Source organism: Capra hircus, chromosome 4 (genome assembly GCF_001704415.2).
Source record: "Capra hircus breed San Clemente chromosome 4, ASM170441v1, whole genome shotgun sequence".
Taxonomy (NCBI): domain Eukaryota; kingdom Metazoa; phylum Chordata; class Mammalia; order Artiodactyla; family Bovidae; genus Capra; species Capra hircus.
In genome coordinates this window covers 91171707-91183323 of record NC_030811.1, presented here as the reverse complement: position 1 = coordinate 91183323, position 11617 = coordinate 91171707, and the positions used below count along the sequence as shown (strand labels likewise).

At 36.7% G+C, this 11617-nt stretch overlaps 1 protein-coding gene across 1 annotated transcript in view; it reads left to right on the top strand.

Moving 5' to 3' along the window:
* The window catches only part of ABCB5 (ATP binding cassette subfamily B member 5), a 115642-nt gene continuing 114928 nt past the window's right edge, over positions 10904-11617 (top strand). Inside the window, exon 1 of the mRNA XM_005679028.2 lies at positions 10904-10956. Within this exon, the coding sequence (XP_005679085.2) occupies positions 10904-10956 (53 nt within the window). The remainder of the gene's footprint in view (positions 10957-11617) is intronic.

The following is an 11617-nucleotide window of genomic DNA, read 5'->3' as shown; positions in this document are numbered from 1 at the left end:
ATGTGGCACAGAAGAGACATGAAGTGAACAAATGCTGTTGGAAAAAATGACACTGATAGACTTGCTCAACACAGGCTTGCAACAAAACTTCAATTTGTAAAAAACTGAATATCTGCAAAGTGCAATAAAGCTAAGTGCAATAAAACAAGGTATGCTGGAGTTTACTCAAACTCATGTCCACTGAGTTGGTGATGCCATCCAACCATCTCATCCTCTGTTGTCCCCTTCTCCTCCCGCCTTCAATCTTTCCCAGCATCAGGGTCATTTCCAATGAGTCAGTTCTTCGCAACAGGTGGCCAAAGTATTGGAGTTTCAGCTTCAGCATCAGTCCTTCCAATGAATATTCAGGACTGATTTCCTTTAGGATGGACTGGTTGGATCTCTTTACAGTCCAAGGAATCTTGTCTAACACCACAGAGTCTTGTCCAACACCACAGTTCAAAAGCATCAATTCTTTGGCGCTCAACTTTCTTTATAGTCCATCTCTCACATCCATACATGCAATAAACATGAAGAGCATATTTCTCTTCAATACTGTTTTTATTTTCTTTGTTTATCTACACAAAGTGGTATTTCTGCATCATTATGGCTGTTTTATATTGAATATTTTGAAGAACCTCCATACTGACTTTAGTATCAGGGTAATGTTGATTTTGCAAAATGAGTTTGGTGTGCTCCTTCTTCTTCAAATTTTGGAAGAATTTGAGAAGTATTGACATTAATTCTTCTCTGTTTGGTAAAATTTATGGGGAAACCATGTGGTCTTAGTCTTTTCTTTCTTAGGAGATTTTGGATTACTGATTGAATATTCTTACTTATTGCTGATCTGTTCAGCTCTTCTATTTCTTCATGATTCTTGATTGGTTGTCTTGAGTCTTGATAGGTTGTATCTTTTTCTAGGAATTTATCCGTTTGTTCTACATAGATTATCTAGTTTGTTGGTATGTAATTTTTCATAGTATGATCCTTTGTATTATCAGTTGTGATACCTCCTTTAACTTACTTTTCTTTTTTGGCCACATCTCACGGCATGCAGGATCTTAGTTCCCTGATCAGAGATCAAACCTGAATGTGCTGCAGTGGAAGCTCAGAGTTCTAACCACTGGACCACCAGGGAAGTAAGTCCCTTAAATAAATGTTTAATCTTTTTTTGACACTTTTAATTTCTGATTTTACTTGAGTCCTTTTCTTAGTCTACCTAATGATTTTTCAATGTCATTTATCTTTTTTAAAAAATTAGCCGTTAGTTTCTTTTCTGTCGTTTCTCTAGTCTCAGTGTCAGTTATTTCCATTGTGATCTTTCTTACTTCCTTCCTTCAACTAACTTTACGTTTAGTTTGTTGTCCTTTTTCTAGTTCCTTGATGTGTACAGTTAGGTTATTTGAGATTTTTCTTTTTCTTAATATAAGCATTTATCATTATAATCTCTCTTAGAACTACTTTTGCTACATACTATAAATGTTGACATGTTGTGTTTCCATTTTTGTTTGTTTCAAGATTTTATAAGTTTCTCTGTTGACTTTTTCTTTGATTCAGTGGTTGTTCAGTGTATGTTGTTTAATTTTCACACATTGTGAATTTTCCAGTTTTCTTCCATTATTGATTTCTAGTTCCAGACTATCATGGTCCAAAAGACACTTGGCATTTCAGTCTGCTTAAATTTGCTAAGACTTGTTTTGTGATCTAACATATGATATATTCTGGAGAATGTTCCATGCATGCTTGAGAGGAATGTGTATTCTGCTGCCGTTGGATGGAAAGTTATGTATGAGTCTGATAGGTTCATTTGATCTAAAGTATAGTTCTGGTTCAGTATCTCTATTAATTTTCTGCCTGGTTTAGCTGCTACTGCTACTGCTAAGTCACTTCAGTCATGTCCGACTCTGTGTGACCCCATAGATGGCAGCCCACCAGGCTCCCCCGTCCCTGGGATTCTCCAGGCAGGAACGCTGGAGTGGGTTGCCATTTCCTTCTCCAATGCATGAAAGTGAAAAGTGAAAGGGAAGTTGCTCAGTCGTGTCCAACTCTTCGCGACCCCATGGACCGCAACCTACCAGGCTCCTCTGTCCATGGGATTTTCCAGGCAAGAGTACTGGAGTGGGGTGCCATCGCCTTCTCCAAGGCTATCCACTGTTAAAAGTGAAATATTGAAGTTTCATACTATTATTATATTGCTATCTGTTTATCTCTTTAGATCTGTTAGTATTTGTTTTCATGTTTAGTGCTCCAGTGCTGGGTGTATAAATATTTACAATTGTTATATCCTCTTGGTGAATTTATCTCTTTATCATTATATAATGATTACCTTCTTAATCTCATTACAGTTTTGATTTAAAGTCCATTTTGCCTAAGTGTGGCTACTCCCGTTCTCTTTTGATTTCCATTTGCATGGAATATCTTTTTTCATCTCTTCACTTTGCACCTTTGTGCGTCCTTAAGGATGAAGTGAATCTCTTGTAGGCAGCATGTAGTTGGGTCTTGGGGTTTTTTGTTACTCTGTCCTCCACTTTATACCTCTCAATTAAAAATTTTAATCCACTTATATTTTAGTGATTATTGATAGGTGAGGACTTACTAATGCCGTATTACTATTTTCTGGCTAATTTTGTAGTTCCATTGCTTCTCTCTTCCTTTCTTGCTATCTTCCTTTATATATTCATGATTATCCATAAAGATATACTTTACTTCCCTTTTTTTATCTATTGTGTATCCACTGTAGGTTTTTACCTTATGGTTACCATGAGGGTTATTTAAAACATATTTTGTCAGTCTGTTTTAAGCTAATAGCAACCTAACTTTGATCATATCCAAAAAGTCTAACCTTCTACCCCTCCTCCCCCACCTTTTATGTTTTAATATAATAATTTAACTCACTTTATATTGTGTATCCATTAACTAATATTATAGCAATTGTTATTTTAATAATTTTGTCCTTTAACCTTTATACTAGAATTAAGTAGTACCACCATATTACAATATTAGAGTATTCTACATCTAACAATATACTTAACCTTACTAGTATTCTTTACGTTTTTATATATTTACATTACTAGGGTGGCTCAGGCAGTAAAGAATCTGCCTGCAATGTGGGAGACTTGGGGTCTATCCCTGGGTTGGGAAGATCCCCTGGAGAAGGGAACAGCTACCCACTCCAGTATTCTTGCCTGGAGAATTCCATCAATAGAGGAGCCTGGCAGACTATAGTCCATGGGGTCTCAGAGAGTCAGACACAACTGAGCAACTTTCACTTAGGGTTTCCCTGGTGGCTCAGATTGTAAAGAATCTACCTGCAATGCAGGAAACCAGGGCTCAACCCTTGGGTTGGGAAGATTCCCTGGAAAAGGGACTAATTCGTGTCCTTTCATTTCTGCTTTAAGAATTCCTGTCAGCTTAGGCAGGTCTTGTGGTGTTGAACTCCCTCAGCTTTTGTTTGTCTGGAAAAATCTTTATCTCATCTTTATCTGTGAATGACAGCTTTGCAAGGTATTCTTGGTGGACAGTTGTTGTTGTTTTTCTTTTAGTGATTTAATACAATATTCCACTTTCTCCTGGTCTGCAAGGTTTCTGCTGAAAAATCTGCTGTTAGCTTCATGAGTATTCCCTCACATGTGAGAAATTTCTTTTGTCTTGTTGCTTTTAAAATTCTCTCTTTGTCTTTAATTTTAAACAATTTATTATATAAGTGTGTCTTGGAGAAGATCATTTGGAGTTGAAACTGGAGACCTATGAGCCTCTTGAACTAGAATGTATAATCTCTCCCTAAAAATGGAAAGTTCTCAGTCATTCTTTTTTTGTTTTTCGTTATTTGTTTAAATAAGCTTTCTACCCCTTTCTCTGTCTCATCTCCTTCTGTAACTCTAATAAAGCTGGGCTTTTTCTCTTCATAGTGTCTTACAGTTCATGGGAGCCTTCTTCACCTTCTTCACTCTTTTTCATTCATTCATCATTTTATTTTCATTTTTCCTTTGTTATTCTCTTACCAGTAATTTCAAATGACCTGTCTTCCACTTCATAGATTTCTTCTTCTGCTTGATTGATAGGCTGTTGATTCCTTCTTTTTCATGTATCTCCATTCATTGTATTCTTCAGCTCGAGAATTTGTTTCTCTCTTACGATTTTTATTTCTTTTATACTTCTCATTTTGCCCATGTATTGTATTCCTGATTTTGTTGAATTGTCTTTCTGTTTCTTAGTAGCTCACTGAGCTTCTTTAAAACAATTGTTTTGAATACTTTATCAGGCAAATCTCAGTTCTCCATTTCTTTGGGATCAGTTACTAGAAAATTATTGTGTTCCTCTGATGATATCCAGTTTCCTTGATTTTTTGTTTCTTGAGGTTTTACATTGCTGTCTTTGCATTTGAAGAAGGAACTATCTCTTCTAGTCTTTCCTGACTGACTTCAGGAAAGAAATACACTTCTTCAGCCCTGTTAGGGAATTTTAGGTGTTCTTAGACCTTTTCTATGGTTATGTTTACTTTACACTTCTTGCTTCCTCATGGAGGGAGATTCTTAAGATTGTGTGCCTTCTCTTGATCCTGCACAGCCAGACCACATACTGACAGCTTCTCACTTTCTTTATTTTCCTAGGGCAGTGCTCAGTTTTGTGTGGTTTTTCACAATCCTGTAAACTTCTCTCAGTTTTCTGTGCATATGCATGCATGTTCACTAGCTGTTTGTAAAGCCTTGCTTACACCATCCTCAGGGGTGCACACAGGGAGCCAGTCACAGGTTGGGAGGCAGTAGAGTGTGCGTGAGGCATGCAGAATGTAGGGGGTACTCATGGGCCAGTTGAGGAAATCCGTAAGCAAGGCATCCCAAGAAACTTTCGAGCTGGCTTCTTGATATGACTAGTAGGATCATATCAAGACTAGTAGGATCTGCACCCCTTTGATATGTTTCATTCTGAGCCCTGGCTGCTATTATCCCAGCTACTCCCAGCCCCCTAGTCATGCAGCACACCTCAGTATTCTAGATAGGGCTAGAAAGAAATGGGCATCTTTAGAGGCTTCCTATATAGCTGAGAAAGTTAAACTATTTCTCTTACTCTCTTCAATCCATTTAGTCTCAGGTTTTTACTGCAATAGTGAGCTGAAACTTCTCTGCTGGACCATCCCAGACATCTCCAAAGGCACTCTTGTCTGTGAGTGATTGTCTAAATCAGTGTTTTTGGGGTGGGAGATGGTAGAAAGCTCCTATTTCACCATTTTGACCTCTGCCTTCACTTCTTTTTTTTTTTTTTTTAAATCCTGATGTTACACTGACATCTTGTGGTAATTGATATGGCTTGTTTGTCCTAAGCTGACAAAATGAACCAAGTAGTTACATACTTTAGAAAAGGAAGAGAGGTATTGAGTTGTAGACACTGTGCTTAGTGCTATAGTAAGGATTAAATGTCTTACCCAAAGTTATATGCATGGGGAGTACAGAATTTGAGTCTAGGCAGTTTGACTCTAGAAATGTACTTTCTAATATGATAGCCACTAGCCATGTGTGGTTTTTAAAAGTTAAATTAGTTAAATTATGTAAAACTAGAAACTTAGTTCCCTCAGTAGCTACATTGTGGTCATGGTGATTTGGTCGCTAATTCAGGTCCACCTCATGGGACCCCAGGGACTGTAGACTGCCAGGCTCCTCTGTCCGTGGGATTCTCCGGACAAGAATACTGGAGTGAGTTGCCATTTCCTTCTCCAGGGGATCTTCCCGACCCAGGTATTGAACCTGGGACCCCTGCATTGCAGGCAGATTCTTTACCAAATGAGCTATGAGGAATACCCCTAATAGCCACATTACAGGTGCTCCAATAGCTACACATGCCTAGTGACTACATCTTGGATGATATAGAGAATATCTTCATTTTTGCAGAAACTTCCATTGGATAACACTGCACTAGAAGCAAAACTCTTGACTTCTCTACTATACCACTTCACCTGTACTTGTATATAACATTGTCAGATTATTAAAGCAAGTTTATCCTCAGATTGAAATGGTACCCCACTCCAGTATTCTTGCCTGGAGAATCCCATGGACAGAGGAGCCTGGTGGGCTATAGTCCATGGGGTCTCATAGAGTCGGATACGACTGAAGCGACTTCACACGCATGCACGCATCCTCAAATTTTTAATCATTCATTCTGTGCAGATGACTATCACAAGTATTCATCTAGCTTAACAGTGTTCCTAATTATCAGTGTCACATTTCCATCTCTATGAAAGATATGTCCATGAAAGATTTGGACACACAAATATTAACCAAGCTTTCATTTTTAATCTAAATGTAACTTTTTCCCCTAACCAACTTTCTCTCCTGACTTCCCTATTACCATCTTTCTTACTCTTTTATTCCCAGTTTCTGAAGTTTAGTTATTGAACTTGTTCTAATTCCTTCTTTCTTGTTTCCTGACTCTATATCTTGTCAATTTTTCCTTAAAAATATTTCTCAGATTTGACTTTCTTACTGCTGTTAAACTAGATCATAATGGGTCAACCTGGATTTTATCTTTTCCCATGTCCTTATAATCAACATTTATCAGGTTAATTGTATCAAATATCAATGGCCCTGTCACTCTCATTCTCAGAAAATCATAACAGTTGCCCTAAAATTTGGTTCAGTGCATTCTACAATCTCATCTACCTTATCTCTTTCTTGATTTTTGCATGAACTGTTAATTCTAACCAGACCGGCCTCATTCCTCTATTATGAGATAATTCATCTTTGCATTCCTGAGATTATGTTCCTATTCCTCCTCCACACATCTCTACTTATTGACATATTAACCACCCTCCAGAGATTAACCTCAGGGCCCTTCTTGTCTTTGTGGTGAAACAATTTAGGTCATAATGTTCTTCTTAGATGCTAGAAAAGTCACTCTATGTACTATTCATCATATAACTTCCTGTCTTGCTGGGTATAATAGTCAGGATTCTCCAGAAACTACCTATTGGTTTTGTCTATGTCTATATCTGTATCTATCTATCTATCTATCTATCTAGAGAGAGAGAGATTAGAAAAGGGGAGCATTAAGTTTTAAAAATTGACTCACATGAGTGTGGTGGCTGGCAAACCCAAAATCTTCAAGAAAGGATAGAGGTTAGAAACTCTAACAAGAATTTGATATCTTGAGCCTCAAGACAGTCTAGAAGCAGAATTATTTCCTTTTTAGAGAAAAAAGAGAAAACTACAAACAAATATCCCTTATAAATATTTATATAAAATTCCTCAACAAAATGCAGTAAGTTCCCTATATATGAACCTAAAGTTCCGAACCTTCAAAGATGGGAACATGCATTCACATGTCCAATCACATAAGTTAGTTCACGTGTCTGATGTACGTTGTGATGTTCATGTATCCTCTACAAGGGTTTGTGCTTTTGTGTACTTTACTGTACAGTACTGTACAGAGTATAGTAGTATAGAATCTTTATTTCAAGCCCAGGATGTCCAAAAACTAGGGTAAAAGCTGTGGTGACGTAGCTGATACTGCTAAGAAACACTGTCTGTTTCACTGTACTACTATACTTTTTAGAGTACTGTACTATAAGACTAAAAGTATTTTCTTTACTTTTTGTGCTTGGTTTTTTGTGTATTATTTGTGTGGAAAGTATTTAAACCTATTACAGTTCAGTACTATATAGCCGATTGTGTTAGTTTAGGTATTATGTTAGTTTATGTTAGTTCAGGCTAATTTTGTTGGACTTAACAACAAATTGGACTTTCAAACACGCTCTTGAAATGGAACTCGTCCATATGTAGGGGACTTGCCGTACTAGCAACCAAATTCAACAGCTTATTAAAGTGATTTCACATCTTGAAAAAGTGAGATTTATTACCAGATTGCAAGGGTATGTGAACTTTCAAAAAGCAATCAATTTAATGCATGCGTGCTTGCTAAGTCACTTCAGTTACATTCAACTCTTTGCCACCCTATAGACTATAGTCTGCCAGGCTCCTCTGTCCATGGTTTTTCCAGGCAAGAATACTGGAGTTGGTTGCCATGCCATCCTCTAGGGGATCTTCCCAACCCATGGATGGAACCTGCATCTCATACCTCTTCTGCACTAGAAGGCAGGTTCTTTACCACTAGCACCCCTTGGAAAGCCCCAACCAATTTAATACATCTCATTAATAGACTGAAGAAAAATTTGTGTCTATCTCAGTTGATACAATAAAAACATATGACAAAATTCAACACCATTTAATGATAATAACACTCTACAAACTAAGAATAAAAGGAAACTTCTTCAACATGATAAAGACCATTTATTCAAAAACCTACAGGTGACATCATACTCAATGGAAAAAAACTGAAAACTTTCCCATTAAGATCAGGAGCAATTCTAGGATGCCTACTCTCACCACTTCTGTTCAACACAGTTCCAGCCAGCACACTTGGGCAAATAAAGGAAACATAAAACATCAAAATTAGAAAAAGAACTCTGTTCTCAGACAAGATCTTTTATACAGTATCTGTATACAAGATCTTTTATACAATATCTGTCTCTGTCACTCACACACACACACAATTGTCATAGCTAATACATGTGTTCACCAACATGCAAAAATCAGTTGCTTCTTACTATTCACATTAGCCAAGATATGCAAACAACTTAAGTGTTCAGCCACCAGCAGATAAATATATAATGTATATCAGTCAATGAAAATGTGTTGTGCAAATGTGCCATTGACATTAGAGACATTTATTTTACTTATTACAATTACTAACTCAGCTAATAAAATTATATGGGACTAAACAATAGAAAACTGGGTATATAAACACTACACATCTTTAAAAAGAGTGTTTATTTGGCTCAGTGAATTTTCTTTGCTCATTTTGTTTCCCAAGTACACTATGACAAGAACACGGTGTGCTTTACTTGAAAATTCACCCTTGCTGTAATCAGATATTAAGGTGTGGTCAGAAAATAGGCTTTAGCAAAGCACAGTTCTGAAAGTGCAGTTGTTTTTTTTGTTGTTGTTGTTGAAGAGGAGAAACCACTGACGAGTTTGGTATAAAGCAGCAGATCATGCACTTACCAAGGTGAGCCTAAATTGTTTTGGTTTCTTTTAATGAATTTATGAGTTTTATTATAGAATTGCTAATTTCTATGAAATGCAATGTTTGATAGATTCTATTTAATTACTTACACATATGTTAAATAACTGGAGATGGTATAACATCAGTATAGCAATTATGAAGATTTCTTGTATGAAGTTATAAACATTGGTTTCCAAAACAGGAAGAATATGCCAGTGTATTGGTATCATGCCTTCTTTCTCAAGGTCTCCCCTGGCGGCCCAAATAGTAAAGAATCTGCCTACAATGCGGGAGACCTGGGTTCTATCCCTGGGTTTTTGGAAAGGTTCCCTGGAGGAGGGCAAGGCAACCCACTCTCATATTCTTGCCTGGAGAATCCCCATGGACAGAGCCATTTCTGACCCATTGAAATCATTTCTTCATGGAGAAACTTACTATTTGAAAGTGTATTTTACAGGTTTTTACAGATGCTTAGGTAGTACAGTCCCTGGATCTCAAAGAATCAGACACAACTGAGCAACTAACACTTTCAGGTAGTGTTTAATTGATTACTAAGTCCACTCTACAGTTTAAGTCCATATATGTTATAATCATCTCAATATAGATATTACCCCATGAACTATACAGTCCATGGAATTTTTCAGGCCAGAATACTGGAGTGGGCTGCCATCTCTGGGGTCACACAGAGTCGGACACGACTGAAGTGACTTAGCAGCAGCAGCAGCCTTTCTCTTTTCCAGGAGACCTTCCCGATCCAGGAATCATACCCAGGGAGAACCCAGGTCTCCCACATTGCATGTGGATTCTTTACCAGCTGAGCCACAAGGGAAGCCCAAGAATACTAGAGTGGGTAGCGTATCCCTTCTCCAGAGGATCTTCCCAACCCAGGAATTGAACTGGGGTCTCCTGCATTGCAGGCGGACTCTTTACCAACTGAGCTATCAGGCCCATAGATATTACATGGCCTAACAAATCATATTGAGTCAGAAACATCTGTGTATTTGCAAAGAAATGATAATTTATGTTGATAATTGCAATCCTGAGACTAGCTAAGATCCTAACTGGGCTTCATTGGTGGCTCAGATGGTAAAGAATCTGCCTGCAATGCAGGAGACCAGGGTTCAGTTCCTGTGTTGGAAAGATCCCCTGGAGAAGGAAATGGTGATCCACTCCAGTATTCTTACCTGGAGAATCCCATGGACAGAGAAGCCTGGGGGGGCTACAGTCCATGGGGTCGCAGGAGTCAGACACAACTTAGTGACTAAATGACCACCTAAGATCCTAAAATATAATCTAAAGGAAGAATACACTATATTTAATATAATGAGGTCTTTTTAATATTCTAATTTTTAAAAGCTATTAATTCATATATAGTAGAAGCTCTAACTTCCTCATATTTAATAAACTAGAGAACTCTGCTCCCTCAAGCTACTGGCTAACAGAAACTATTGCACCAGTTTTTTATTTGTTTGTTTTTTGTTATTTTAACAGAGAAAACTAAGCACTAGATAATTTAAAGGTTTTTATTAGTAACAATAAAATCCAATATCCTGGGAAAACATGCATTGGTCATGAAATCTGGCTTTTCTCCTTTTTATTCTATTTCTAGAATTTTATTAGCTCCAAATCTAAGCCCAGAATGAAGCAAAGAAGTTATAAATTCATGTTAAGTTCTGAATAGGTGAGCTAGGTAACCAGAAACTTATTTGGTGTGTCAGGGTTGGGGGGGCATGGTGAAACTCAGCAGCATGCTTTTCTAGAAGCCCTTAGGGATGTAAAGAATGCTTCATATCAATTAAGTGATAAAAGTTCACATTGTCATGATATACTTGTTGATATTTTATTTCAGAAGAATTAAGTTGTAAATAAGATGGCAAATTCTGAACAAACTGAAGAAATGCAAAAAAATTACCAGAGAAATGGGTATGTTTTGCCTAAATTCTACAAAACATGTTCTGCAACTTCAATTATATCTTATCCTTTTCTCAACTGTAGCAAAATGTCAATAATATTTTCCAAAAATAACAGTGCTGTTTGCATTTTGCTAGACTTTAACATAGTGCTATAACTGGATTAATAGTAAATTTAGGAAGCATAATTGCTACAAGCTTTGATTTTGTATTTACTTCAGATATTTATTCTTCCAAATTTCTTATCTCTTACCAACATGTAGAGGGAAAATACTTAAATATTTTTAATTCTTTGTGAATCCTTCATTCCATGTGGTACAGTTAATAAAAGAAAATATTGGATTCTAACTATTTTTTCTATATGTATATTTGTATGTTATAAAATTTTCCTACACCTGTAATTCATTAACTTAGAGATGTAAAATGGAAATGATTTTAAATATTTTATTTCTATTTTTACCATAATAATTGAGTTAAATTTCAATGTATAAACTATAAAACTATAGAGGCCTGCTTTAGATCACTAGTTATATATTCCTGAAACAAAATTTATCAAAAGAAGATAGGGCTCACTAGATCTAGAGCTTTAAAAGTCCACATTTGAGCTGGGAGAAGGAGTTGTAGGGCTTTATCATCTTGAAGCAATAATTTTTGTCATCTATGAATTATCTCTG